The following is a 26061-nucleotide window of genomic DNA, read 5'->3' as shown; positions in this document are numbered from 1 at the left end:
CTTTGATTTACAGCACTTGGCTTGATCTCAAGACAAACAGTTCAGTGATACTTAGAAATAGTGCCCAAATGCACCAAAATCATTTATGTAATAAATGAGAAAAGAAAGGATAAATTTGAGTAGTATGAAGTATTTTAAAGAATAACACAGAAGAATTTATTCCATGCAGAGTTTTTAGTAAGAAGTTTGTTGCCTGCCTTTGAATTGGTTTATAATACTGCAACTTGAGAAAGAACTAATCATAGAAAGATACAGAAAATTTAATTGTAAAGCATGACATAGTTTGATTGTAGCAGTGGAATTTGCTTTTTTTTTTTTTTTTATTTGGCGAATATCTTGCTATGTATTTCTTTGGAGTGAACTCTGCCCTATTTTTTACAAGCATCTTTCATTTGAAAAAATGTAGGTCAGTGACACTACATGACAAGTTATTTGTTTCTTCCCAGTTACAGTATTCTTTTCTTCCTCTTAACTGAGAGTGTCATTGCTCCACACTGCTCTCCTCTCCTCCATCGTCTAGTAGGTTGTCAGATAAAAGCATTGTCTTGTAGTTGATCCTTAAAAACATTTTATTTTCTATATATGAGCCTTAAAAGAATTTCATCTCCCTCCCCTTTTTTATTTAATAGAGGGACAGAGGAAAAGAAGAAATACCCTTCATGAATTTAAAAAGTCAGCAAAAACTACTCTAATTAAAGAAGATCCATTACTGAAGATAAAAACCAAAAAACTGAACACAGCAGATCAATGTGCTAATAGATGTATTAGGAATAAAGGACTTCCATTTACTTGCAAGTAAGTCATTTCATTTTTTTCCTGGGGTAATTTTCCAAACATAGGTTGTAGTCATTACAGTCCTGTTTTGTTGTATTCAGTGTAATTTGCTTTTAAAATTGTAAGCTTAATTTTTGTGTTAACTCAGTGTGCCACAAGAATTGCCTCTTCATTGCTGGAAATACTTCATTGCTTGAATTAGGGAGAGTAGACAAACTGCATCTTCAAGAATCCACAGTGGCTTTGCTTATTTTATTTATGTTTTCTCATTTTATGAGTAATTGAACCCTGTGAACTAAAATTCAATTGGATAGACTTCAGTATTCCTAACAATTTAAAATATTCTCTTTAAAATAGACTTTTTCCCCCTTCCATTATAAAGGAGCAGAGGAATTTTTAGAATATGAATTGGGCAATACCCAAGCTTTAAACCTACTGTCAAAGGGTTAATTTCAGCTTACAGTGATTTTATAGGACAGAGTAGAACTGCCCCATTGGGTTTCCAACATTGTAAATCTTTATAGAAGCAGACTGCCTCATCTTTCTCCTAGGAACAGCTGGTGGGTTCAAACCACCAACTTTTTGATTAGTATCCAAATGTCTTAATCACTGTGGCACCAGAGTTCTTTACCCAAACCTTACTGTACCTCATATTATTTTCTATTGTTGTTAGTTGCCATCAAGTTAACTCCAACTCATGGTAACCTTACGTATAAAAGAATGGAGTTTGATCTTTGATATGTTTGAGGTCACTGTGGAGGATATTACACCATTGACTACAGGGATTTAAATGAGTGGTATTGAGATTATTAGATAAAAATTAGAGGGATTGATATCAGCAGGAGATATGTCTTAAAAGGATAGAAAATACTGATGACATAGTTTTAGGTGACTGCTGATGGGGCACTCAAAGACCCATGAGTGAACTCAAGTGGAGAGTTTCTTATCTTTTGACTATCCCTTTGTGACCTTAAAAGCACCTCTGATGGTGTAGTGGATAAAGCATTTGTCTCCTAATCACAAGGTTGGTGGATCAAACCTACCAGTTTCTCTGTGGGAGGAAGATGAGATAATCTACTTCTATAAAGGTTTACAGCCTTGCAAACCCATTGGGTGTCAGTAAGTCAGAATCAACTTGATGACAGTGGGTTTTGCCTTGGATTTGTGGGACTTTACAGAGAAGAATCCCTTACTACTTTGTCAGTTATCACAGAAGAAAAAAGATAAATGAAGTTTTGGATCAGGAAGTTGACAATTTTGTCTGAAAAATCTCCCAGACTTCCAGAAGAAGATACATTTCCTAGTTGTTCTTCCTGAAAATTCCTTGAGTCTTTCTCACTTACTTTCTACCTTTCCATTCCTTATTTCATGCCATTTTTTCACAGGGTTGCACATGAAATCCTGTAAATTTTGAATTCTCCTTTATTACCTTGGGATGGTGATGCAAAATGTGAACATAGGGTTCAGTCATGTCATGGTGAGAGGTTCTAACTTTATCTTGCTTTCTTCTCTGAGAAACTAATGTTGTGCGCCTGAAGGGCAAGGGCAAGGACAAGTTCAGAGACGCTCTCAATAGATATAAGGGGATGAGAGACTATCTCCTTTCTATTCATTTACAACTCATCTGGAAACATTTTTATAGCTAAACTGCCACTCTTAGGGATATATTTTTGACAAGGAGAGTGGGGAAATGATTTTGCAAGTATGTTCCTATGTTAATTCTGTTGCATTCCTTATTTTCCTATAAAAGCCTTAAGATTGTTTAAAAATAAATTAGAAAAAACTCTAAATCAATAAGTCAGTTGTTCAGATTTATGGATATGTTCTTCTGGCAATTGAATAGATTGGATTTGCTGTGTTTTCCTATCTCAAGATAGAGATAAAGGGAATGGGAGAATCACATTACTCATTGTTGGTTTTTAACTTTGAATCTGATAAACTCTCCGGGGTCTACGAGTAAGAAATACAGTGCTACTCCTCAATTCTTGAATTATTCAGCCTTATGTCTGGGGGCTTTCCTTTTGTTTTGTTTAGTAGAAAGTAAAATAATTGGCTTGATTAATAAATTTTCACATATACCATGTATATGAGGTTGCACATCATATGCTGGTTGAGCTATATTTAATTACCAAATTTGTGTCAACCTGTCCAGGAAACTAAGAGTTCTGGTGATGCAGTGGTTACAGCATTCAGCTGCTAATGAAAAGTTTGGCAGTTTGAACCCACTAGCTTCTCTGCAGGAGAAAGGTGAGGTAGTCTACTTCCATAAAGATTTACAGCCTTGGAAATCCATGGGGAAGGGTGACAGTTCTACTCTGATCTCCAGTGTCACTATGAGTTGGATGGCAGTGAGTTTGGCCTTGAAAACTATATGTAATATTAGCCATGTACATGCAATTCTTCTGCCTAGCAAGGGTGTCATTTTCCTCACTCATCTACTAAATAAATTAGTTATTCAGAATTGAACAGACAAGGCATGATATTCAGATCCTTAATGAATCAAAAATTCCTGTTGCAGATTTGTTATGTGGACCAGAGTCATTGGAAGACAATGGCAAATGTATTTAATTGCTTGGAATAAAGCAGCCAAGCTGTGTGAATACATCTGTAAACGGAGTAGGGGGTTGGGTAGAACATTCTCAAATACTGTTTCTTCTTGGGAAGGTATCAAGAATATTGATTTTACAGAGATTCCAGTTCCTCTTTGATCGGTAGGAAAGATGACCAGAAGGCCTGACTCTAAGATCTTCAGAAATCCATGAATTAATTTAAGAGAGTATAGTTTTTGTTTATAACTGAGTGACCAGTAGTGGAATTGCCCTCTTCTCATAAACACCTAGAAGACTGGGAGAATAAACTCTTAAAAGGAGAGTGGTAATTAAAATAAGGCCCAGTTGAGGATTCTTAAAACCACACTTAAAAGAGATGGTAACTCATGGAATTTGATAGCTTGGAATTACTCTATATGGAGGTCTAAAATAATATACAAAAATAGTTTTCTGAGAATATATGCCACAGTAATGGAAGGAAAGAACTTAAGAATGAAAGTAACAAACTAGAAACACTGCTACCCACTTCCCAGATGGGTGCATCTTTGTAATCACAGAGAACAATCTTTTATACTCCTATGGGGCTCATGAGTTTTCAAAAAAAAGGGGCAGGAATTTAAAAAAAGGAAAGCTATGCATCAAGAGAATCTCACATTATAGCTATTTGTTGATATCAAAGTCATTCATATATGTGTATTACATTTATATTTTAATGTGAGGTAAGTGAGGAGTTACAGGTTTCCATAACTTTAAATTTTCTCTTTCGATGTGTATTTAGTTTTCTTTATCTAATGATTATGCTTTCAAAGTCATTTAACTACTCTTCACAGCCCACCCCCTGCAATAGGAAGTATAAAATATTTTGCATGAGCTTGCCATCTACATGATCAAAATTTAAGTCAACATTTAGCTGACTCAAGTTATTTTGTCACAACTGAAAATATTTACTCTTATAATTTACTATTAATCAATATTTTAGTAGTAAAATATTCTTAAACAGAATTTTATGAATAAGATTTTTGAAGTTATCTTAATGTAGAATAAATTTCAATAAATGAAAGCTCTATAAGCAAGAGGGGAACTCTGGTGGTGTAGTGCCTAAGGCATCTGACTGCTAATCAGAAGGCTGGCAGTTCAAACCCACCAGCCGCTCCTCGGTAGGAAAGTTGGGGCATCTACTTCCCTAGTGATACTGCCTCGGAAACTCAAGGAGGGGTTGCTATGAGTCAGATCTGACTCGACGGCAGTGTGTTGCATTGCGTTTTTTGTATAAGCAATAGGTAAAATATTTAAAATTTAATTTTTGTAATTTTTTTTTTTTTAACAAGCATGGTTTCACCACAAAAGGAGCTCTGGTGGTGCAGTGGTGAAGATATTTGGCTGCTAATCAAAAGCCATCAGCTGATCCACAAAAGAAAGATGAGGCAGTCTGATATCGTAAAGATTTACAGCTTTGGAAACCTTATGAGTAGTAATCAACCTATGAGTCATAATCAACCTATGAGTTGTAATGAACCTATGAGTCGTAATCAACCTATGAGTAATCAGCCTATGAGTCACAATCAACTCCATGGCAGTGGTCTTGGTTTTTGGTTGGGGTCACAATGGCTGCTAACTGAAAGAGTGACAGTCTCAACCCACCCAGAAACTCTGCCAGGTCATAAGAACTGAAGATTTGCTTCTGCAAAGATTACAGCAAAGACCACCTTATGGAACAGTTCTATTTTGTTGCACTGGGTCCTTAAGAATTGGAAACCACTCGATGGGACAAAGGTCTTTTTTGTATTTGTTTTGTAAAAATATTTCTTCTTACTAAAAATTCATTAAAAAGTTGTCAGAATACAAAGAAATAAATGACAAATATGAAATATCCAAAATTATCAGAAAATTAGGTTCTCAAAAATATATGATGGGGATTACAATCATATCACAAAACAAAATGTGTATGAATTATTGAATGGAAAACCAATTTTCTATGTAAACTTTCATCCAAATCACAATTAAAAAAAAAAAAAAAGAATCAAGGATGAATCCAATAGAAATTTAACTGTTTCTTTAAAGAAATAAATAAATGATGTGGAATGAAAGGGAAAATCCTTGTTCTTAGAAAATCTATGTATGCCCTTTAACTGAACATTTGTACATGGTGGAATTGCAATTGATACAAACATAGTGACAAGGAGTTTTTATACCATTCCTTACTGGAAGGAAGACAATTAAAATTCCAATTCATTTCCTCTATTTTAAGGAATGATATTTTTACTATATTTTCTATTTACTGTAGTATTCTCAAGAAACCCTGGTGGTGCAGTGGTTAAGTACTCAGCTGCTATCTGAAACGCTGGTGGTTTGAACCCACCAGCTGCTTTGTAGAAGGATGATGTGGCAGTTTAATTCCATAGAAATTATAGCCTTCGAAATTCTATGGGGTAGTTCTACTCAGTCCTATAGGATTGCTGTGAGTAAAATAAACTCAACAGCATTATGCTTTGGTATACTATTTATTCTCAGTTAGGGAGCTTTGGTAGCGTAGTGCCTAAGGCACTTGATTGCTAACCAGAAGGCTGGCAGTTCAAACCCACCAGCCACTCCTGGGAAGGAAAGTTAGATAATCTACTTCCTAGTGATGCTGCCTTGGAAACCCAAGGAGGGGTCACTATGAGTCGGGTCCAACTCGACTTGATGGCACATAACAACAACAACATTCTCAGTTAAGGTTTTGTGTTTTTTGGTATTGTTTTTAATTTTGTTATAGAAAAGACTTAGAAAGACTGTAGAAAGACCTCTTTAATGAACATCATTAAAGAACATTATAAAAGTATAATAATTAGCTACTGTTGTTGTTGTTGTTATGTGCTGTGGAGTCAGACCCGACTCATCGCGACCTCTCCTTGGATTTCCGAGGTGGTATCACTATGGAAGTAGATTGCCTCACCTTCCTTCAGAGGAGTGGCTGGTGGGTTTGAACCACCAGCCATCTGGCTAGCAGTAAAGTGCCCTAGGCACTACGCTATCAGGGTTCCCAATTAGCTAGTAGGAATGGTAATTTTACGACTAAACCATTTTAGTAATTTTTCTTTAAGATGACCTAGCAAAACCATATTCTCTGTGATATTAATATTTTTAACTTAAAATATGGAAGAAAATTTACTTAGGAAATATTGGCAAAAATAAACAATTATCCACATGGAAAGGTTTGATAGACTCTAATATCCTTCACTGTTTTATAACTCACCAAGAAGGGTTATTTATGCAAAATTTCACAAAGTTATTTGACTTCAGTTCTCATTTTCCTAGAAAGAATCTCCTGGTGGAGGTAATTTGTTTAATATACTTTAGGAAATGCCACTTTAGGTATACTTAATATAATTATAAACACTGAATTTTAGTCATGATATTTCAAGTATAATCATTTGTATATAATTACAAACAAATTCTTCCAACTTTCTAGACACTTATTAAAAAAAAGGCTTTAGAAATAATCTAATTAGTTAAGTTTTATATTGATTTAGCTTCTTGAAGCCCTCATTTTTCTAAAAGCCACTTAAAATTACGCAAGGGAATTCCAAATAGTATTCAGTGTTGTATTTAAATCTCTCCAGAACAAGAAAACAGTCACCGTGGAGTCAGTTCTGACGCATGGTGATCCCACATGTCAGAGCAAAAATTGCTCCTTAGGGTTTTCAGCGGCAGATTTTTTTTTTTCTCAGAAGATCCCTAGGCCTTTTTTTGAGGAGCTTCTGGATTGACTCAAACTGTGAACCTTTCATTATCAGCCAAGCATGCTATCTGCACCAACGAGAGCTAACAAAACTCAAAAAACAAAACTTAAAATAACTTTTATGCTTTCTTGTTTGGCTATCAAAATGGCAGTTTCAAATATCAGTCATGTTCTTCTTATGTGTATATAATAAAGCATCTGTTTTTGTATTCCCCTCCTTGGTAAACCATGTGTCCATTCTTTGAAAACTGTATAAATAGTAGTATTCCTTCTTTTCATTCAGATATTTTTTTCAGGGCCTTTGTTTTTGATAAGGCAAAGAAACGATGCCTCTGGTTCCCTTTCAATAGCATGTCCAGTGGAGTGAAAAAAGAATTCGGCCATGAATTTGACCTGTATGAAAACAAAGGTAACTCCCTTCTCCCTAAACTGTTCATAACAAAATAAAGCTCATTGCAATTTGGTCGCCCTCTTGGAAAATAATAATCAACATAATGTAATTATCTATTTATTTCTCTCACGCTGACATACACATGCACACACATACACAGACCTGTACAATTATATGGAGCTAAAGAAGGTATATTAATTTACTTTGTTATTTAGTAAATTTAATTTAAATTTAAACAACTTATATAACTTAATTTCTTAATTATCTTAAGGTAGCTTTCTGAATTCAATACGTTGCTGCTGTTGTTGTTGTTTTGCCGTGGAGTCGGCCCCACTCATAGCGACCCCTCCTTGGGTTTCCGAGGCAGTATCACTATGGAAGTAGGATTGCCCAACCTTCCTTCCGAGGAGTGGCTGATGGGTTTGAACCGCCAGCCATCTGGTGAGCAGTCAAGTCCCTTAGCCACTATGCTACCAGAGCTCCTTTTTAGGTTTTTAAAATACTTAATTTTTGTTTTCAGTATTTTGTTAAAATGGACTATCTATTTGCATAAATCAGATCTGCCAAATTAGATGGGCCCAGCCAAAAGTGGAAGTAATGTTGAGTACGTAGACTAACATTTGCAATTATCCATGTACATACACACCAGACAGTGTTTCATTCTGTTGTATATAAGGTCACTATGGGTTGGAGCCAACTCGACAGCACCTAAACACAACATACACACAAAATTAAAAGTTCTCAATTGTCTTCTTCTGTTTAGTATTATTCAAATGTATTATTTTGAAAATACTAGAAGAAGATTTAAGAAAGAAATTTCAATATTATTTGAATTAGTTTTTAAATGTTAATTATTTAGAGGTTTGAATGGAATTTTATTTTAATTTTTCTCTGATAAATACAGCACATTTTTCATGTAGTTATAACACTTATCTCTGCTGTCTTCCGACAGACTACATTAGAAACTGCATCATTGGTAAAGGAGGCAGCTACAAGGGAACGGTGTCTATCACTAAGAGCGGCATCAAATGCCAGCCCTGGAATTCCATGATACCACATGAACACAGGTAAGAGCAGCATGATGAAAAGAGGATGGAGCCTCTCTTTTTAAAATATATGTTGACAATCTGACATTACCTCTTCAGAATAATCTACCAGGTTTATAATAACCTGACCAACTTCATTAAATTGTATTAGGCCAAGATGTATGGGAACTCATGACCAATATTTAGGAAAAGAAAAATAAATTTATCTTTAAGATGTGGTCTATCATTATCTTACTCCAATGTCTCAATTTATAGATCTTGGTGTTTATAAAGAAATAATGCAACAATTTAAAATAAAATCTTCTTACTCTCTTTCTTTGTCTTTGGTATAAGACAAAGAAGCTGGAGAGACTATGACAAACCCCAAAGTGAATCAAACTCTGACCTACTTGAAGGCTGAGTGATCCTTATAATCTTGGTAGTTCTCAGCCTTGACTGTACATTAAAATGACCTGCTGTAGAGGTCTGTAATAATCTCACTGTCCAGATAGCAATGCAAAAAATCAAGTCAGAATCTCCTGCAAGATAGTCCAGGCACAAATACTTTTTTAAAACGCCCCAGATGATTTCAAAGTGGAACCAAAATCAAGAACTAAGAATTCTTGCTTCAGATGGACTAGATTTCTCATTTCATCTATTGTCTAATGCCTGGAAATAACTTCTTATTCCTTGGAAATTCATTTCTATGCTTATGAGGAAAATTGTGTCCATTGTTACAGATGAATACTGTTTAAAGATGAGTAATCATTACATCCATAGGTCCATTAGTTTGAGGGTTTTAATCATTATGGAAAAGAAACATAGATATGAAATACACAGTAAAGAACTAACTACAGTCATAGATTTTCAAAATTTATTTCACAAATAAATTCAACAGGAATTGGACAGCTGCCCCCTGGTTATTAAAAGCTCTGAAAATATATAACGTAGCTGAAATTTTAGATATAATATTTTCTTCCTAATTTGTAAAGATGTTAATGAGAGTTTGCCATGTGCCAAACACCTTGATTTGCAGAGTATCTAGTTTATCTTATTTAATCCTCACAAGACTCGCATAGTGTAAACAATCTTATTAGTTCTATTTTATGAAACTGAAGCAGAAAAAACCTTAGTAATTTTCTCAAGGTCATTCACATCTAGTAAGTGATATGGCCAGAATGCCGTCTATAACCTGTGCTCTTAACAACCTCAGGGCAGGAAATATTGCCCAACCAGTAGAGTACATTCTGTGAGTTGCTTTGGTAATAGGAGGGATGACTTTGCCATGATGAACCCACCTATGCCGTTCCACTTGTCTTGGCAAACTTTTGCAAGATGATTTTACTTCAGTAAGCAGAGTAGAGTTATCTAATTGGCTCACATTTCTTAAAAAAAAAGGATTTATTGTCCCATACTGAGATCGATATTGTGTTCTCAGGATACACACCAACTAATAAGTGTCCAAGGTCTGTAGCACTCTGCAGTATTACAAATACAGAAAAACTTTCTTTCTACAAATTAGTTACTTACAATTATATAGGAATGCCTCTCAAATATAATATTATATATATATATATATATATATATATGTATGTATATGTATGTATAGATACATATATAATTGGTTTTGTCTTTTCTTAAGGATTTTCCAGGTGTTAATCCCTGGATGATGAAGAATTTTATTTAAATAGTAGATCTGTCCTTGAAGAAATGTTAAGTTTTTCATGAACAAAGGAATAACATTTGAAATCAATCCTACCCTAGTCCAGAAGAGTGCACCAGACTGACCCAGTAGAGGTCTTATTTCAACCCAAATTCTCTAAGACTGTGATTCTCTGCTAGATGAGTAAATGTGTAATAGATCTCCCTGGGAACTGGCTTCCCAGTTCAATAAGCTGTTTTACTATGAACATTTCTTTGTGATGTAGAGGTTTATGTCTGGAAGATCATGTATATTAATCAAATCCTTATTTGTGGACATCAGGAGAAACACTTAATTTTCATCAGTTAGAAACTTATTGGGATATCTGCATGATGGCTTAACACTTTTCAGTTAAGTGTTAACCAAAGATTAATTTTATGGGAAATGGTAAAAAAAAAATTGTCTCTGGCTAGTGAAGTGATTTATTGTTGACTCCCTACATTAAAATATTTTACAATTGGCTTAATGGGAAGATGATGATAGATGATGAAATTAATATAGTAGCTTACTCAGAAAATCAGGTGACCTGATATCTACATCTGTATCCTTCATTGGCCACCCAGCATTCATTAGTGAAGCAGATGATGGAACAGATCAAATTTCCAATGAACACAGTTTATATTAAAAGAAAAGAAAGAGAGGCTAGCACCCAGAAAATCTAATTTATATTTCAAACTATGTTTGGATATAATCCAACTTTAAATATATTTTCACTTATCTCAAAGCCTTGCTAACAGTAAAAATAGAGAACCAACAATATTATGTACATATACAAATAAAAGCTTTATTACAGAGCCCATGGAATACCACAGGTCTTATAAAAGGAGCTCTGGTGTTGTTGTGGTTAAGGCAGTTAGCTGGTAACCAAAAGGTTTACACCCACCAGCTGCTCCACAGAAGGAATGTGATGCAGTCTGCTTCCATATAGCCTTGGAAACCCGATGGAGGGTGCTATGAGTCAGAATCAACTCAATAGCTGTGAAGTTGGTTGGGTTTATTTCTAATGTTGTTGTCGTGGTTATGTGCCGTCGAGTTGGACTCAACTGATAGTGACCCCTCCTTGGGTTTTGAAGGCAGTATTACTACAGAAGTAGATTGCCCCATCTTCCTTCCAAGGAGTGTCTGGTGGATTTGAACCACCAGCCTTCCGGTTAGCAGACAAGTGTCTTAGGCACTACGCTACCAGGGTTCCTTTATTTGTAATAGATTCTCATAATATTTCTTGTATGAACACATATATGAAAAACTCAAGGCTAGTATTCATGCCTTCCAAGTATGGGATAATAAAGAAAAACAGGCTAAATACTATAGGAAGCACAAAGAATATTGGTTAACTTGGGTACAAGTCATATACACTAGGATATGAAGAGATGATCCCTACTGGTTTTTATCATCCACATGTTAAAGAGCACATTGATATGGATTAATACCAGATTGTGGAAATAAGCCTGTCTTTTCTCTTAATTTTTCATTTTGTTAACTCTGGCAGGAATACTTTAAGTGTATTTCACCCATACCTAGTTTTCATTTCTACTTCATTCATTTTTCCTCTAAATCTTTGATTCATTCACTAGTTCTTCACAGTTTCTTTGTGGTTTCAAAAATGCACTGGAAAGATATAGGTGTATATATATATATGCACTTATTTATGAGTGTCTGTGTGCATGTGTGGATGGAATAGAAATTCTAAAACTGTAAATATTTAATGCATTGTATATTTAACAATAAGGAGCCTTGGTGACATGGTAGTTAAGTGCTTGGCTGTGAACTGGAAGGTTGGCGATTTGAACCCACCAGCTATTTCATACGAGAAAAATGTGACAGTATACTTCTGCAAATTTAAAGCCTTGGGAACTCTTTAAGGAAATTTTACTCTGTCCTGTGGGGTTGCTATGAGTTGGAATTAACTCAACAACGATGGATTTTTTTATATTTAACATATGCAAAAACCACTATTTAGCTTCTTAGTAAGCATAATGTATAAAATGATACAGGAAATAGAACCTTGTAATAGTTCACTCCATTCATCTTATAATGAAGAAACTGAAACCCAGAAAACCAATTGTCTAGGGACTAATGTAGCATGGAAGGGTAGTGATACATACAAGGCAAACATGTAGGTTAAGTGATTAACAGTAACTTTTGAGGACTATTAAAATATACCCAGATTTTTAAATAAAACTTGAGTTACAGTAGATTTTCCTTAAACAAATTTGATTAATATAATCTTTTATACAAAAAAAAAGTAAATGTTATTGATTTTGTCAGGAAATGGGTATTTTCATTATAAATTTATTATAAAAAGTTGAGGAAGTAGCAAAAATGGAAAGAAAATATTTTTTAAGCAATAGCACTAACAAAATATATCCTAAATTCTTCTGGAATGATGGGGCAAAAACTAAGAATTAAAGATATATCACTATATATTCCTATGAAAAATAATTACTGTTAAGAACTGTGAAATCATGATGCCATTTAAGTGCATTATACATTTACAGCAATCATATATGCTCTAATACTTTGTTTTTGTTTCCCCATCTTTAAAATGCTAGTGAAATAGGGTATAAAATCTTTATCTAAAGACACTTTGGCATTGCATAATGCTAATGGTATTTCACAGGTTCCTGAAATAGCTCAGCTCATATTATGTCTTTCAGAATAGACTTCTTTTTGACCAATAATTTATATTTTTCTGAGGACTTAACTCTTTGGTGTTCATTCATGTCTGAATGAAAGAATTTCATTACAAAATCTTGCTTGATACCCAGTGCATGTCTATTTGTGTCAACATAAAGAAAAACGCTTATTTCTTCATTGGATATTTGAATATGTAGAATCCTTGAATATGATTCTAATTTAAATACCATGAAGAACTGATAGATTAGTAAATGCAAAAATTAGTATAGCAAAAATGGTACTGAACATTGAAAATGGAATTGGATTTTCAAAGAAAATTTTACTAGTTTTATCTATATCAACCTAAAACCAAACCTACTGCCACTGGGTTTATTCCAACTCATAGTGACCCTGTAGCATAGAGTACAACTGCCCCATAGGCTGCAAATCTGTACAGACTTGACACATCTTTCTCCTGCCTGGTGGGTTCAGCTTACCTTTTGGTTAGCAGCCAAGTGCTTTACCCACTGCCTCACCAGGGCTCCTTGTGTTATCTATAGATGCAAATTTATTTATTATTACTTTTTAAATGCAGTCTAGCAGATAAATACAGTATTTTTGAGTCCATTGATCCAAGCAACGCTGCTGTTGTTATGTGCCATCAAGTCGGACCTAACTCATAGCGACCCCTCCTTGGGTTTCCAAGGCAGTATCACTACAGAAGTAGATTGCCCAACCTTCCTTCTGAGGAGTGGCTGGTGGGTTTGAACTGCCAGCCCTCTGCTTAGCAGTCAAGTGTCTTACGCACTATGCTATCAGAGCTCCAAGCAATACAACATAATAAAAAGCCTTTGGAGTTTTCTGATGTGTTGAAATACTTCATGCTGAAACAAAACTCTAACTAATGTATTAGAAAGTTTAAGTACAAGAAATTCACTTGTTGCCTTTGATTGGAGCTTTGAAATCATGGTTCAGGTAATTTCAATTAAGTTCTAGAATGACTGGCTCTTAGTAAATCTAGAGGCTAATCATTTTTTCTTTGACAGTGATGTTAAAATTCAGTTAACGTTTATGAAATTTTAGTATTTTAAGAATGAATACAAATGACAAAACTCGAGTTACAATATGTGGAGGTCTTAGATAAAGAGTTACTTTACTTTCAAGGAAAACATACCTGCTAATTAGTAAAATTAATAAATTGAAAGTAAAGTTGCATGCTCTTATACTGTAATGATTATCATTTTAAAACTAGCTTTTTGCCTTCGAGCTATCGAGGTAAAGACCTACAGGAAAACTACTGTCGAAATCCTCGAGGGGAAGAAGGGGGACCGTGGTGTTTCACAAGCAATCCAGAGGTACGCTACGAAGTCTGTGACATTCCTCAGTGTTCAGAAGGTAAATGAACCTGAATGCCATCTGGGGCACCCTGTTCCCCCATGTGTGGAACTGTAACTCACATTAAAGGTGAACAGAAACAATCAAATCACAATAAATATGTTGTTCATTCAAATGCAAATATGCATAATTTTTTTTTTACAATTTTTACATAGTGTTTTAAAAATCTATGATTATCACCAGTTTAGCCCAAGATAGTGGACTGAGATATTAGTTTAAATTTCAACAGAACCTGAGACAGCCCTTGGGAGAGAAAAAGAATGGGCTTATTTACTACTGTCTTGAGCTCATATATCTCAAAATATGCTCCTGTACTTGTCTGAAAGGGGACAAATGGAAGTTAGTCCTTTATTAGTAATGCTAATTCTACTCATTTGACACCTGCTTCTGCAGAAATGTCAAGTCTATCCTGAAGTGATGTGGCAATGGTTCATGAGTCCAGAAGAGAATGTGGGAGGGATAACTGGAAGTTTGACAGTCCCCATGTGTGTTTTGGTGAAAATGTGACTAGAACCAAATTTAACACATAGATTATAACTGAGTACCACTCAGAAAATATCTAAAGAGATCCCAAGCAATGGATCCCAAGCTGTCTTGTAGGCAGGCACCCTAAATCTATGTCTATGTTCGTACCTCCTCTCACAACATAAATGGGCACTTTCTTTACTTTTGCAATGGAAAACTGAATAACTGACAAGAAGAAAGAGTAACCATTTCATCACTGTATGTAGTGTAATTTTCTTAGTTACCTGGCTAATGAATTGCTGGGTCTTTTTGTGGTTGTTTATTTTGTTTTATTTCTTAATTATGTCAGAAACTCTAAAATTCTAAAAAATTCAATTGAAATGAGGATTAAATTCTGTTAGAAATTTAGTAGAATTTTAAAATACTTGGAGGTTGGGGGTTGCTGGAATGCGGTCCAATTTTTGTAGTAAGGTCTCTTACCTGTTTGTTGTTAACTAAAGTATTTTTTGAAAATTTTTTTTCCATAAATAAACATTTAATATTAGGCTGGTATTTATCACATAAGAGTAAAGGCCACTGTTAGCTAATTGTCACCGAGAAAGTGAATTTGTTTTTTTGTTGTTAGTTAACTTAAAGTCCTAACTTCATGTGCTAGAGCCAGTTCCACCTCTTGTTTGTAAATTCTCAGTTTCCATTTCATATCATATTCTGTTCACTATAACTTTCTTCATTGTTTCTTTTCTTTTAAAAATAATAAACTTATCTATGATAACGTTATGAACAAGTCTGTTTTGTATGAGTAAGTTCGTAAATTATACTTGTCTTAAATTTACACATGGAAGCAAAAAATTCCTATTTCTAGGGGAATCTCAAATATCACAATTTTCTGAGGTTTAAAATCATTGGCAAGATATGTTGTTTATTGGTTTTGCTTGACCTGGCAAAGTATTTATATAGACAAGTAACTTGGTCAATTTAGAAATAGCTTAGTATTATTTTACTTAATTAACTGTATGGGAATGTGATTTTTCAACCCCTGGTTTATAAGAACCTTCATCAAAATACAATGACATAGGTTGGATTGATTGACAAATGATTTAGAATAACAAATGCTAGAAAACAAGTAATTAGAGAAATCATATTTCCAGTTGTTCTTCTCTCATTGGAATTAACTCACTAATGTTATTTAATAATTTGAGCTCATTGTACCTCCCTTAGAAAAGAACACTACTCATTGGTATTCATGGTACGTGATGCTATTTGTCCTCATGATACTAAAAGCTGCAAATATGCTCTTTCTGGAAACAATTAGATGTATGACAGTAGCAGAATAACCTTTTTGTGAGGGAAGTGAACCAACATCTTCCCTGTAGGCTAAACATCTTTCAGGAAGTATAAAATGAGCTGTGATATTTAAATTCAAACTAAAATGAACAATGTTTTAGCAGGATTTTAATAAAGAGGATTCAAAATTAAGAAGCATTTTCAATACATTAATAGAAAACATAAATTTATACAATAGATCATATAAAATTTATTAAAAAGATTATAAAAAACACAAAATAAAATAGATATTTGATAACAATTTTTTAATTAATAAAATAAATACATGAGGGAGAAACCTCAAAATTGAGAATGCTTAACTGGAATAAAGGGTGAGGCACTTCTGTCTATTGATATTAATATATTCAATGGCAAGCTCCAAAGGTTATTTCTGTCCTTTATCATTATGGGTGAGGAAGTAATCATCAAGTCATTTAGTACATGTAAAATTGAACAAGAAAAATATCTGTAGTCAAAGATTGCATTGTTCTTTTGAAGAAAGCACATAAAATAGGATATATTTTATGAAATATTTATAACTATATTACACTCTTGGCTAAATAATCATCTGGAATTTATTTGAAATTCTGATTCATAAAAGAAATATATCTGATATCCAATGGCTAATATTGGTGATTTTCTTAGCATTTAAAGCTTTGAAAAATATGAAGCATTCCAAAAGAAAATGAATACTTTTTAAAATCACATTTCGAACCTCACATAGTTATGTAATCAGAGCCTTGGTGGTGTTAATGGGTAACCTCTTGGTTGCTAAGTGAAGCAGTTTAAACCCACTCCATGACCCTCTGAGAGCAGACCTGGAGATCTGCCTCCTTAAAGATTACAGCCAAGAAAGCTGTATGGGCACTTCTACTTTGTCACATGGGGCCACTATGAGTTGGAACCAACTCAACAGCACCCAACTACAACAATATAGTTATGTAAATGAAATTAATACTTAATTGAAAAATTATAGAAAGTTGAGGTATATAAAATCCAATTTCTTGCTTTAACATTTGCTTTGGATTGAAAAGAAATCAATCATTAGTCATTGGGACAAATGTCTTTTTTAATGATTGTCAATATCCACATAAACACATTTTCATTAAATCATAATCATTATTTTTTAAACCTTATACTTAAAATTCCCAAATGATACTGCCACAGTTTCATGTATGTAATTCCATATCCTGTGTGGATAAAGACATTAAAAAGCAAAGATTTTTTTAAAAAACTAGTATTTATAAATGTGGATTTGGGAGGCTATTCACTTTAAACATTCAGTTTTGCTGAAGTAATCACCAGCATGGATTATTTTTTTCTTAGAGATCATCCTTACTAGAATAAAATAAACACTGATCAAAAATAGATTCAGATAATTTCAAAATATTTATCCTAGTCTGTAAACTCAGACTACCTGTGGTTTTATGATTGATAAAGATAGAACACAAAATTTTTTTTTCAGTTTATTCAATTAGTAGGAGAAACTTGCTACATCAACCCTACTTCTATTACAGTATATATATGTATATATGTTTATATATATATATATATAACTTTCCTAGTTTTCTACTATCATGTAGGCACCAGCTATACTTAGGAAACATATTATACTTAAGAAAAGGAATTTTTATATAATTTATGTGACCTAGGACAGTGTTTTGCTTTTGTATTTTTAAAGGGAAGAATTTTCTGGAAGCATCCAAACAAAGAAGAGCAAAAAGGGAAATTCTCACCCTCAGGCACTGTTAACATAGTCGGTGCTTTCACTTGGTTTTGTGAATAGGTGAACTTGGCTTCTACCTGGACTGTTTGACTTTGGGTTGGGAAACTTGGAAGATTCTTAGAACTCTGGAAGTTTGAGAAGTGAATATGACTTCAAAATTTGACTTGCTTGAGCTAATTTTTATGGCTAACCTGATGGTTTAATGCAAGGTAAAATACCAAAAATTTCAGCCATTCACCTTGGATAAGATGGCCAATCTAATTATTTTCCCATATGCTCCTTTTTCCAGTTCTTCAATAGGTGAGAATCCAACAGAAGCCAACCCACTGTTATAAACAAGATGGCAGAGGGTAATGAGGACAATTTTGTAAAAGGCAGGGGTTTTGAATTGCTAACATTATTGCTATCAGTTTATCCTAAAGTATGGCCAGTTATAATGTGTAGGAAACAAGTTAAAATATGTAGGGCATGAAAGACATTTAGGAATAATGGAAAGAACACTGGACTATGGGTCAGAAGACCTGTGTTCCAGATCCAGTTTGATTTTCTGTTTGGGGTAAGTTCCTTACAACTTTTGTGAGCCTTGTCTTCCTCATTGCAATGATAAATGAAATCGTATATTTCATATGTATAGTCAGAGAATATACAAATGTAATATAATCAGTATCTTAGTTCTATTACAGAACACATTTAGTTCTCACCTCAACAACAACTTTCATTAACTTTTAAAACCTAACCTTATTCCTGGTAGCTTGTTTTTTTCCTCAATAAGGTCGTATGCATCATAACTCTTTCCTCATTTTACCACAAATATAACATCCTAATTCATATCTTTGTGCCATTTTATGTTATTTTACCCCTCTACAGCTTATCCAATTCTCATTCATCCTTCAAGTTCCAAGTAAAATCTAGTCTGTACTAAAAAGCCATCATTGGCAAATATTTAGAACTTTTACAATAGAACCTATCGTCTGCAAACTAGTGAAATGTTAGTGAAAGTGTACTTTATGCTAGTCTTAGCTGCATCAGTATCCCTTGGGAGCTTGTTATTAATGCCCCAGCCCCAAACCCCTGAAGCAGAATTTTCCCTTTAACAAGATCATACAGTGATTTCTATGAACATTAAAGTTTGGAGAAGCATTGGTTTATCATGATCATTTCTGGAAAAGAGTCATCTCATAGAATCACCTATTTCATTTGTAGAGTTGTTTCTTCCTTAAGAAAATTAAAAGTCTTTAAGCCCAGGAAAAACATTTTATAATTATGCCCCTAGTACAGCTTCTCAGAAACTAATCCTACTCACTCTCATTAGAAAAGGATATACTATTACAAACTGCATTTGCTGAAGAATATACAATAGTTATATTCTGATTCCTGAATACTATACATTGTTAGAAATTATACATGTGTATACTTATTTCTTACATGGATGGTCTTCTATTCTACTTTCTCCTTCAGTATAAAGGAGTGAGCAGCAATGATAAATGCCATATCATTTTCTATGAATATATCAAAATATTACATTCTTAAAAAAAAGAGAACTAAATAAATCTGTACCCTGTTCAATTGAGAAGCTGAAATGTGATGATGCATGACCTAGGTTGAGTGTTTCAATGTGGAAATGACCTTGGTTAACCCAAGCACCTTTATCAATATGCTCTTGGGCCCCTCTCATTTACAGTTCAGGTGCTTATTGACCATAGTATGGGGAATCTCAGTATCAAATAAAGGGAAGCTGAATTGGTTCCTTGTCTTAGTTCATGGATTAAACTACATAAAGGAAGAAAGCTCAAGACAAACGGTCTCCTGTTTCAGAAAGTTAATAGTTAATACCCTATTAGATTATAAAAATAAAAAGTTCAAAAGTGATGATTCTAATATTATATCCCAAAGTACTACAAATTCTCATCAGGATAGATCCTGGTAGATAAAACTGCACATTGATGTCTTTCCCCACTTTAGCTAAAGTTAGATGGTCAGTAATCACTAGATACAAATGATGTGTTTGGGGAAGTTTGCCGGATTCGTAGGAAAGGCAAGCCATGATTTATTTCACAGGATGCCTGCCATGCTACAAATCAACCTGTCCATTTGAGTAGTCTCGTTTTCAGCTGGTTGATGTGATTCAGAGCTTTCAGTGTGACATTTAAGGCCAGCCAAAAGAGAACTGTTAATTAGCCTCACAGAATCATCAGTAAGATCCTGTGGAATTAGATCAGCTTTATACTTTTAAAAAAGAGTAGATACTAGGAGTTCAATAGCAGGTCACCTTCTATCCTAAGCTAGATAAGAATGTTAACCTAACCAGCCTACTTGACATGGATGCTCACTAATGTAAAGGAGCTATGATTTGTTAAGATATCTATGTTCTTTGGATAATTCCAGATTTTTAAATGAAGACAGTTTCTCAAATCTATCTGGTCCTGATTATGACTTAATTGTAAGAGTATAACTACTCAATTAAAATTGCATAACTCCTTTTTTTTGGGGGGGGATGAGGAAAGATAAGAAAGACTAACTATTGTTCTGACTACATTGATACTGAGATCACCTCCACTATAGACCAGTAAGGAAAAAGCCCACAAGTGTTGATCTTCCATGCCCAGTTTTCAGGTGCCTTTATACAATTACTGAATATTAGCTGAGGGGGGCGAGGAGGACAGGCTGTATAGTAAATCTGGAGACCCTAATTATAAAAATCCTATTTAAGCTATCTGAAGAGTTCCATGGGGAGTGCCTTATGCCATGATTTATGGATGTTAGGTCCTAATTTAAAAGTAGAATCGTGTGTAGAGATTTCTAAAAATCTCTTTTCCAAACAGATAATTTTCTATTCTTTAAATGGAACAGTGGTGTCCTTGATTTTGCTGTCAGAAACAATTAACATACCATATTTTAATTTTATTAGTTGAATGTATGACCTGCAATGGGGAAAGTTATCGAGGTCCTATGGATCATACAGAATCAGGCAAGATTTGCCAGCGCTGGGATCATCAGACACCACACCGGCACAAATTCCTGCCAGAGAGGTAAAATACCACTGACTCATGCTTGTAACAAGTGTTTTTCAAACTGCCTATTATTTGCTTCATGACAAATGGCCATTGAAATTCCCTTTACATGATCTTTTCCTACTAAGACATTAACATAAAATTAGAACTGACAAAATTGCTTGAGCCATTACATTCAGCGGAGGTAGTCTTGGGCAAAGGAATTTGTGAAGAGGTATATGAGAATAGCTACACTTTAAAGTGGTCTTCGTTGACTTGGTTAAAAGTCCCCGAAATCAGGGCAGTCCTAAACAGAGTGCACAGGGGAAGCACAAACAGAAGCCCCCTCTTTCTCTTTCATAGCAAAGAAAAGACAGGGGACCATTGAAAACTGACCTCTTTGACAGACCTGAGCTACAGAGGAGCCGCTATTGCAATTCAAGCCAATGTCTTTCTAGAGCAGCATGTTCAGTGACCAAGTCCTGAGGGATCACATGTACGATGCCATGACATAGATCATGCCTGCAGAAAAGGGAATGAAAGGTGGAGCAAATAATTATCTGGTTGTTTTTTCTGGTGTGTTTTGAAATTGCCAATATGGACAGTCAATCTGGAGAAGCAGACAATTCAATTTTTTTTTTTCACTCTCGGTAATAAAACCCAGTCTTACCCTCTACAATCAAGTTGATTCCAACTCATAGAGACTCTATAAGACAGACTAGAAGTACCCTATACAGTTTCCAAGGCTAAATGTTTAGGGAAGCAGACTCATCTTTCTTCTGCAGAGCAGCTGCTGGGTTCGAACTGCCGACCTTTTTTGGTTAGCAGCCCAATGTTGTCACCACAGTGGCACCAGGGCTCTTTTTCCAAAGGAGTAGGTTTTGAATTTAAATAATGAAAAAAAAAAATACTGTCTCCTTTTGCCCACTAATTTCAGATGAAAAATTTTAGTTGAAAAAAAGAAAATAGTTTTATTATATATAAAAAAATACAAATATTTACAGGGAAAACTCCATTCCCACCTTTATTTAGAAATTGCTAGGATAGTGGGTTTTTGTTTTTATTTTTTTTCTTCCTTCTTTTTATCTCTCTCGTTTTAGGTGCAGGAAGAGGAAAATGAGTGGTTCATTTAAGTGAAATTAAAACTCTACTTTTTGTAAATGCATCCCTTATTTTTAAGTAGGAGAGGAAGGGATATGGTAGCAATTAAAATCAAGTCACTAAATCAGGACTCTGTTCATTTAAGGAGGGAGGTGGAGAAAGTGGTGTGATGGAGTTTGTCTCTTGGTTTGGTAGAGGTAAGGGCATTACCCCAAAAGGTTCTATTTGTACAGTTGAGCTATCATGAGTAATAAGGCTCTTGAAATCTAGCTTTCAGTTGGAACTTAAAGCTTGCCCAGAAGAGGATCTGCTTTCTTAATGAGCATTCTACAGGACATCGTGTTTACGTAATCTGTCCTTCACTGGAATCTTTGAGAAGCATATTCAGTTTGGGCTTTCAACTAGTGATATTATACCAAATAAACCTAAATTATGAGTAAAGGGGATGGAATATATGAGTTAATGGATTCCATAGTCAATAATTCACTATCCTTATAAGAGGAGATATAGTAAACCTCCTCTTTCCTCAGCTAGTAATAGCTGAGGTAAGTGGAAAATTATTTTGTGAGTTGACTGCTGGGTGGTGTTTTCAGGCAGATTTACTTGACACTTCTCTTGGTGTGGTTTGCAGATATCCCGACAAGGGCTTTGATGATAATTATTGCCGCAATCCTGATGGCAAGCCGAGGCCATGGTGCTATACTCTTGACCCTGACACCCCCTGGGAGTATTGTGCAATTAAAATGTGTGGTAAGTTAGGGTCAAATTTATTGCTTCCTTTTCCTCTCACAAACTGGATCTAAACTGGCGATTACCAATGAGACAGGTTAACAACGATTTTACTTCAAGCTTTAATGTCTGCAGGTTTTAATATTTTAAGAATGTGTTACATAATCCAACTCATCTTTTGAATTTTCATAAAGCCATTATTTGGAAAGAGATAAATAGATACATGCACACATACATGCAAAACATTTCTATTTCTGGTAAAGGCCTAAACTAATGCTATCAAAAAAAGGAAAAGTCCACAAAGATTAGGGAATATGTGCAGTATGACAAAGTCATTAAGGTAGTAGAAGCTGGAACCTTAGATTCTTAGCTTTCAATCCTGTATCCTTTCTGTCACCTTACATTTCCTCCCTGGGCACATAGCTTGAGCTGTCAACTGATTGTTTATCAGTTGTGTCTATTTACCAGACACAAATGATTGTGTCTGGTAAATAGCAGTGGTTGCAGTGAAGAATAGTAAATCCAACAGTAGCTTCTCACAGGCGCCTTTAGTCTTTACTAGCTGAACTCCACTTCCTTGGCTGCTCTTGTATACAGCTTGTATTGCGCCTCAACCTAGATATTTGCAGTCCTATGATCCTCTTCTAGAATTTGGTTGGAAGCCTTTATCCAACTCTGCTGAATTTATTTAAATAAATCAGTAAAAACTCTTTTTCTCACATGCTTTGTAGTATCACTTGATGAATACTTAGTTCTCTCCTCCCTGGCTAAATCACTGACTTCTTTCTCTTCTCTGAAACAATATAGGATAATAATTGGTTATAGAAATGTTATCTCTATGACTATAAGCCTTATTTCATGACTGAAGTCTAAAATGCTTTAAAAGCAATTTAATAAGGAATAATAGTGTTATAACTTTACTAGATAATAGAAAGGTATGTGTGTGTGTGTATAAATATATATATATATATATATATATATTTATGAATTTTAATAAAGCCATTATTTGGAATGAGATAATAGATACATGTTTACATACATACAAAACATTTATATTTCTGGTAAAGAAACGTAAATATATTATATATGTAAATATATTATATTATAATACAATTCCTCTGAACAAGCCCAATCCTATATTATCCATACCATGGTACTGTTAAAGCAATCTCTCTCCACTTAGACCTGCTAATGAAAGGAAATATTTTGAACACTAAAATAAAACCCATAGAAAGGGGATGTTCCTGGCATATGTGAAATAACTGCAGGATCTGGAAGCCTCTCAGAGTGGGCCACAATGTTCCAAGGAAACAGAATCATCTGTTTTGTCTTTTAAAATAAAAGATGACTTCTCTGATAGTATTGCTCTGTATAAAAGGGTTAGTTCCACTATTGACTGTTTAATTTCATTAATCTTTACATCATTCTAGACTATTTAAGTCCAACAATCCAACTGTTTCCCTTCACTTTAATATGCTTTAGATATTCTTATAAATCTTCTCTGGAATAAGATAAGCATAAACACACACACACAGGCAACTCTGTGCACTAATATGCACACTCACCTGCAATTGACATGCACACACTAAAAATCTAAATGTTGCCTCCTCTTCAGTTCCAAAACAACCTTTAGACTATTAAAAAAAAAAAAACTGGGAGAAAAGAAATATAATAAATACTACACTTCCTATTACATAGGCTTCTTTTGTTCTGTCTAAGTAGGAAAGGGCTAATTATGCAAGTAACAAGCAACAATGCTGATGGATTTGTTAGAGACAGTGTGGTGCTTATGGGATAAGAATTCTAGGAAAATGGTAGGAGAGTTTATGAGCCAAACCTATAGAGTTCAGATTAATAAAGACATTTGAGCCTTAGGAATATTTTAGAAATAGGTTATTTTAGGAAATTACTAGTTTTTATACTATAATATATGAAAGCACAGACTTCACACTTACTAAAATGAATGAGATAAAATTGATATATTGGAATGCATAAGAGATAATGTTTAATGAATATTCTGCCAAATATTTTAGCTTACATATATAGTAAAGCCTATAATGTAAACATGAATTTTCTGGTTGTTTCAATTATTTATTAATTTTCTATTGTTTCATAACAAATTACCAAAAATTTAGTGTCTTAAAACAACATATGTTTATTATCCCATATTTTGGTGAATCAGAAACCTATGCAAGACTCAAGTGGGTCCTCCTCTCAGAGTCTCAAAAAGCCACAAGCAAGTTGTCGGCCAGGCTGACAGTCTCAGCTAATGCTCAGGATTCCCTTCCACGTTCAGTGGCTTTTGGCAAAATTAAATTTCTTGTGTGATAGACCTCAGCTTCTTCTACTAACTGTTTGCCATTCCCTCCACATGGCTCTCTCCAAAATATGGCAACTTTTTTTTTGAAAGGATCATCTGATTAGGTTAAGCCTACCCGAGAAAATTTCCCAGTTAATTAAATCAACTGATTTGAAACTTTAACTGCATATTGGCAAAATCTCTTCACCTTTGATACATATCATAAACTAATACAGGAGTTGAATTCTATCATATTCACAACTTCCTCATATATTCAAGGGGCAAGGATTATACACTGTATATATAACAATGGTTGAGAATCTTGTGGTCATCTTAAAATTCTTTCTATCTCACAAATATTTACATGCGCTTGTTGTAACAGATAATTTATTGCTTTTTCATTGGATCGTTAAAGTCCTAGGACAGCTTTCTGGTTATCCCTTAATTTCAATTGCTTGAACTCATTCTGAGTTTTCAACATGTTTGAAGAAAACAATAGAATTGATGACTGTGCCACTTACCTCTCTAAAGTTGAAGGCAGATTTTGAAACTCTTGTGTCATTGCATAGTAACTATATCAGAAACTCATAATTGCCCCATTTATTAAGTACTATACATAGCTGTTTTCCATCCAGTATCAATGATCTCATATCAATTCTACAAAATGACTGCCTTTAGGCCAGTAAGAAAATGTACAAAGACATGGATGGGTGGAACAGCACTGCAATATTCACAACATGGTAATTGATTGATATAGGTAAAGCTTGGGGTGAAAATAAAGAAGTGGGAAAAGATAAGAAAAGTGAGATTGATGTGAGGCAGAACAAGTATTTTCCAAGAGTAGCACATCTTGTTGCCATGAACTACACTGAAAATTAAGGAGGGGAGTGGTCTTATCTGACTTGTGATATAAAATAATAGTCTCCAAAGAGGTGTCATAAAACCTATTGGAACACACAGATTCTCTAAAAAGTCTGTGGACTGAATAGTTTAAGTGACACAAGTTTCTGATTCTCAATTTCCACATGAATCCCTTCCCAAAGTCCTTTGCCTGAAATGGATCTGCTCTTAAGGAATCATGCAAACTCAACATCCCTAATTCCCCATTCACAGACAACAGGAAGACTTCCTAACCCTCCTGAATTTTGCATTGTATTGCAATGTATTGTCACAGCGTCCAAAATCATTGAGACACTAAGCAAAGAAACTTTGCCAATCCATTTAACCAAAATACATCACCAGATATACATTCATG

The 26061-nt window shown here is 34.4% G+C and overlaps 1 protein-coding gene across 1 annotated transcript in view; it reads left to right on the top strand.

Annotated features, from left to right (window-relative positions):
- HGF (hepatocyte growth factor) overlaps window positions 1-26061 on the top strand; it is an 82224-nt gene that overhangs the window by 6348 nt on the left and 49815 nt on the right. The window contains exons 2-7 of the mRNA XM_007944871.2: window positions 630-795; window positions 7341-7453; window positions 8388-8502; window positions 14031-14173; window positions 20596-20716; window positions 22410-22528. Coding sequence (XP_007943062.1) covers window positions 630-795; window positions 7341-7453; window positions 8388-8502; window positions 14031-14173; window positions 20596-20716; window positions 22410-22528 — 777 coding nt within the window. The remainder of the gene's footprint in view (window positions 1-629; window positions 796-7340; window positions 7454-8387; window positions 8503-14030; window positions 14174-20595; window positions 20717-22409; window positions 22529-26061) is intronic.

The sequence above is a fragment of the Orycteropus afer genome, unplaced genomic scaffold (genome assembly GCF_000298275.1).
Source record: "Orycteropus afer afer isolate SDZICR_OR568_19922 unplaced genomic scaffold, OryAfe1.0 scaffold00007, whole genome shotgun sequence".
Classification (NCBI taxonomy): domain Eukaryota; kingdom Metazoa; phylum Chordata; class Mammalia; order Tubulidentata; family Orycteropodidae; genus Orycteropus; species Orycteropus afer.
The sequence above is the reverse complement of the archived record's forward strand: the minus strand, read 5'-3'. Positions and strand labels throughout refer to the sequence as shown.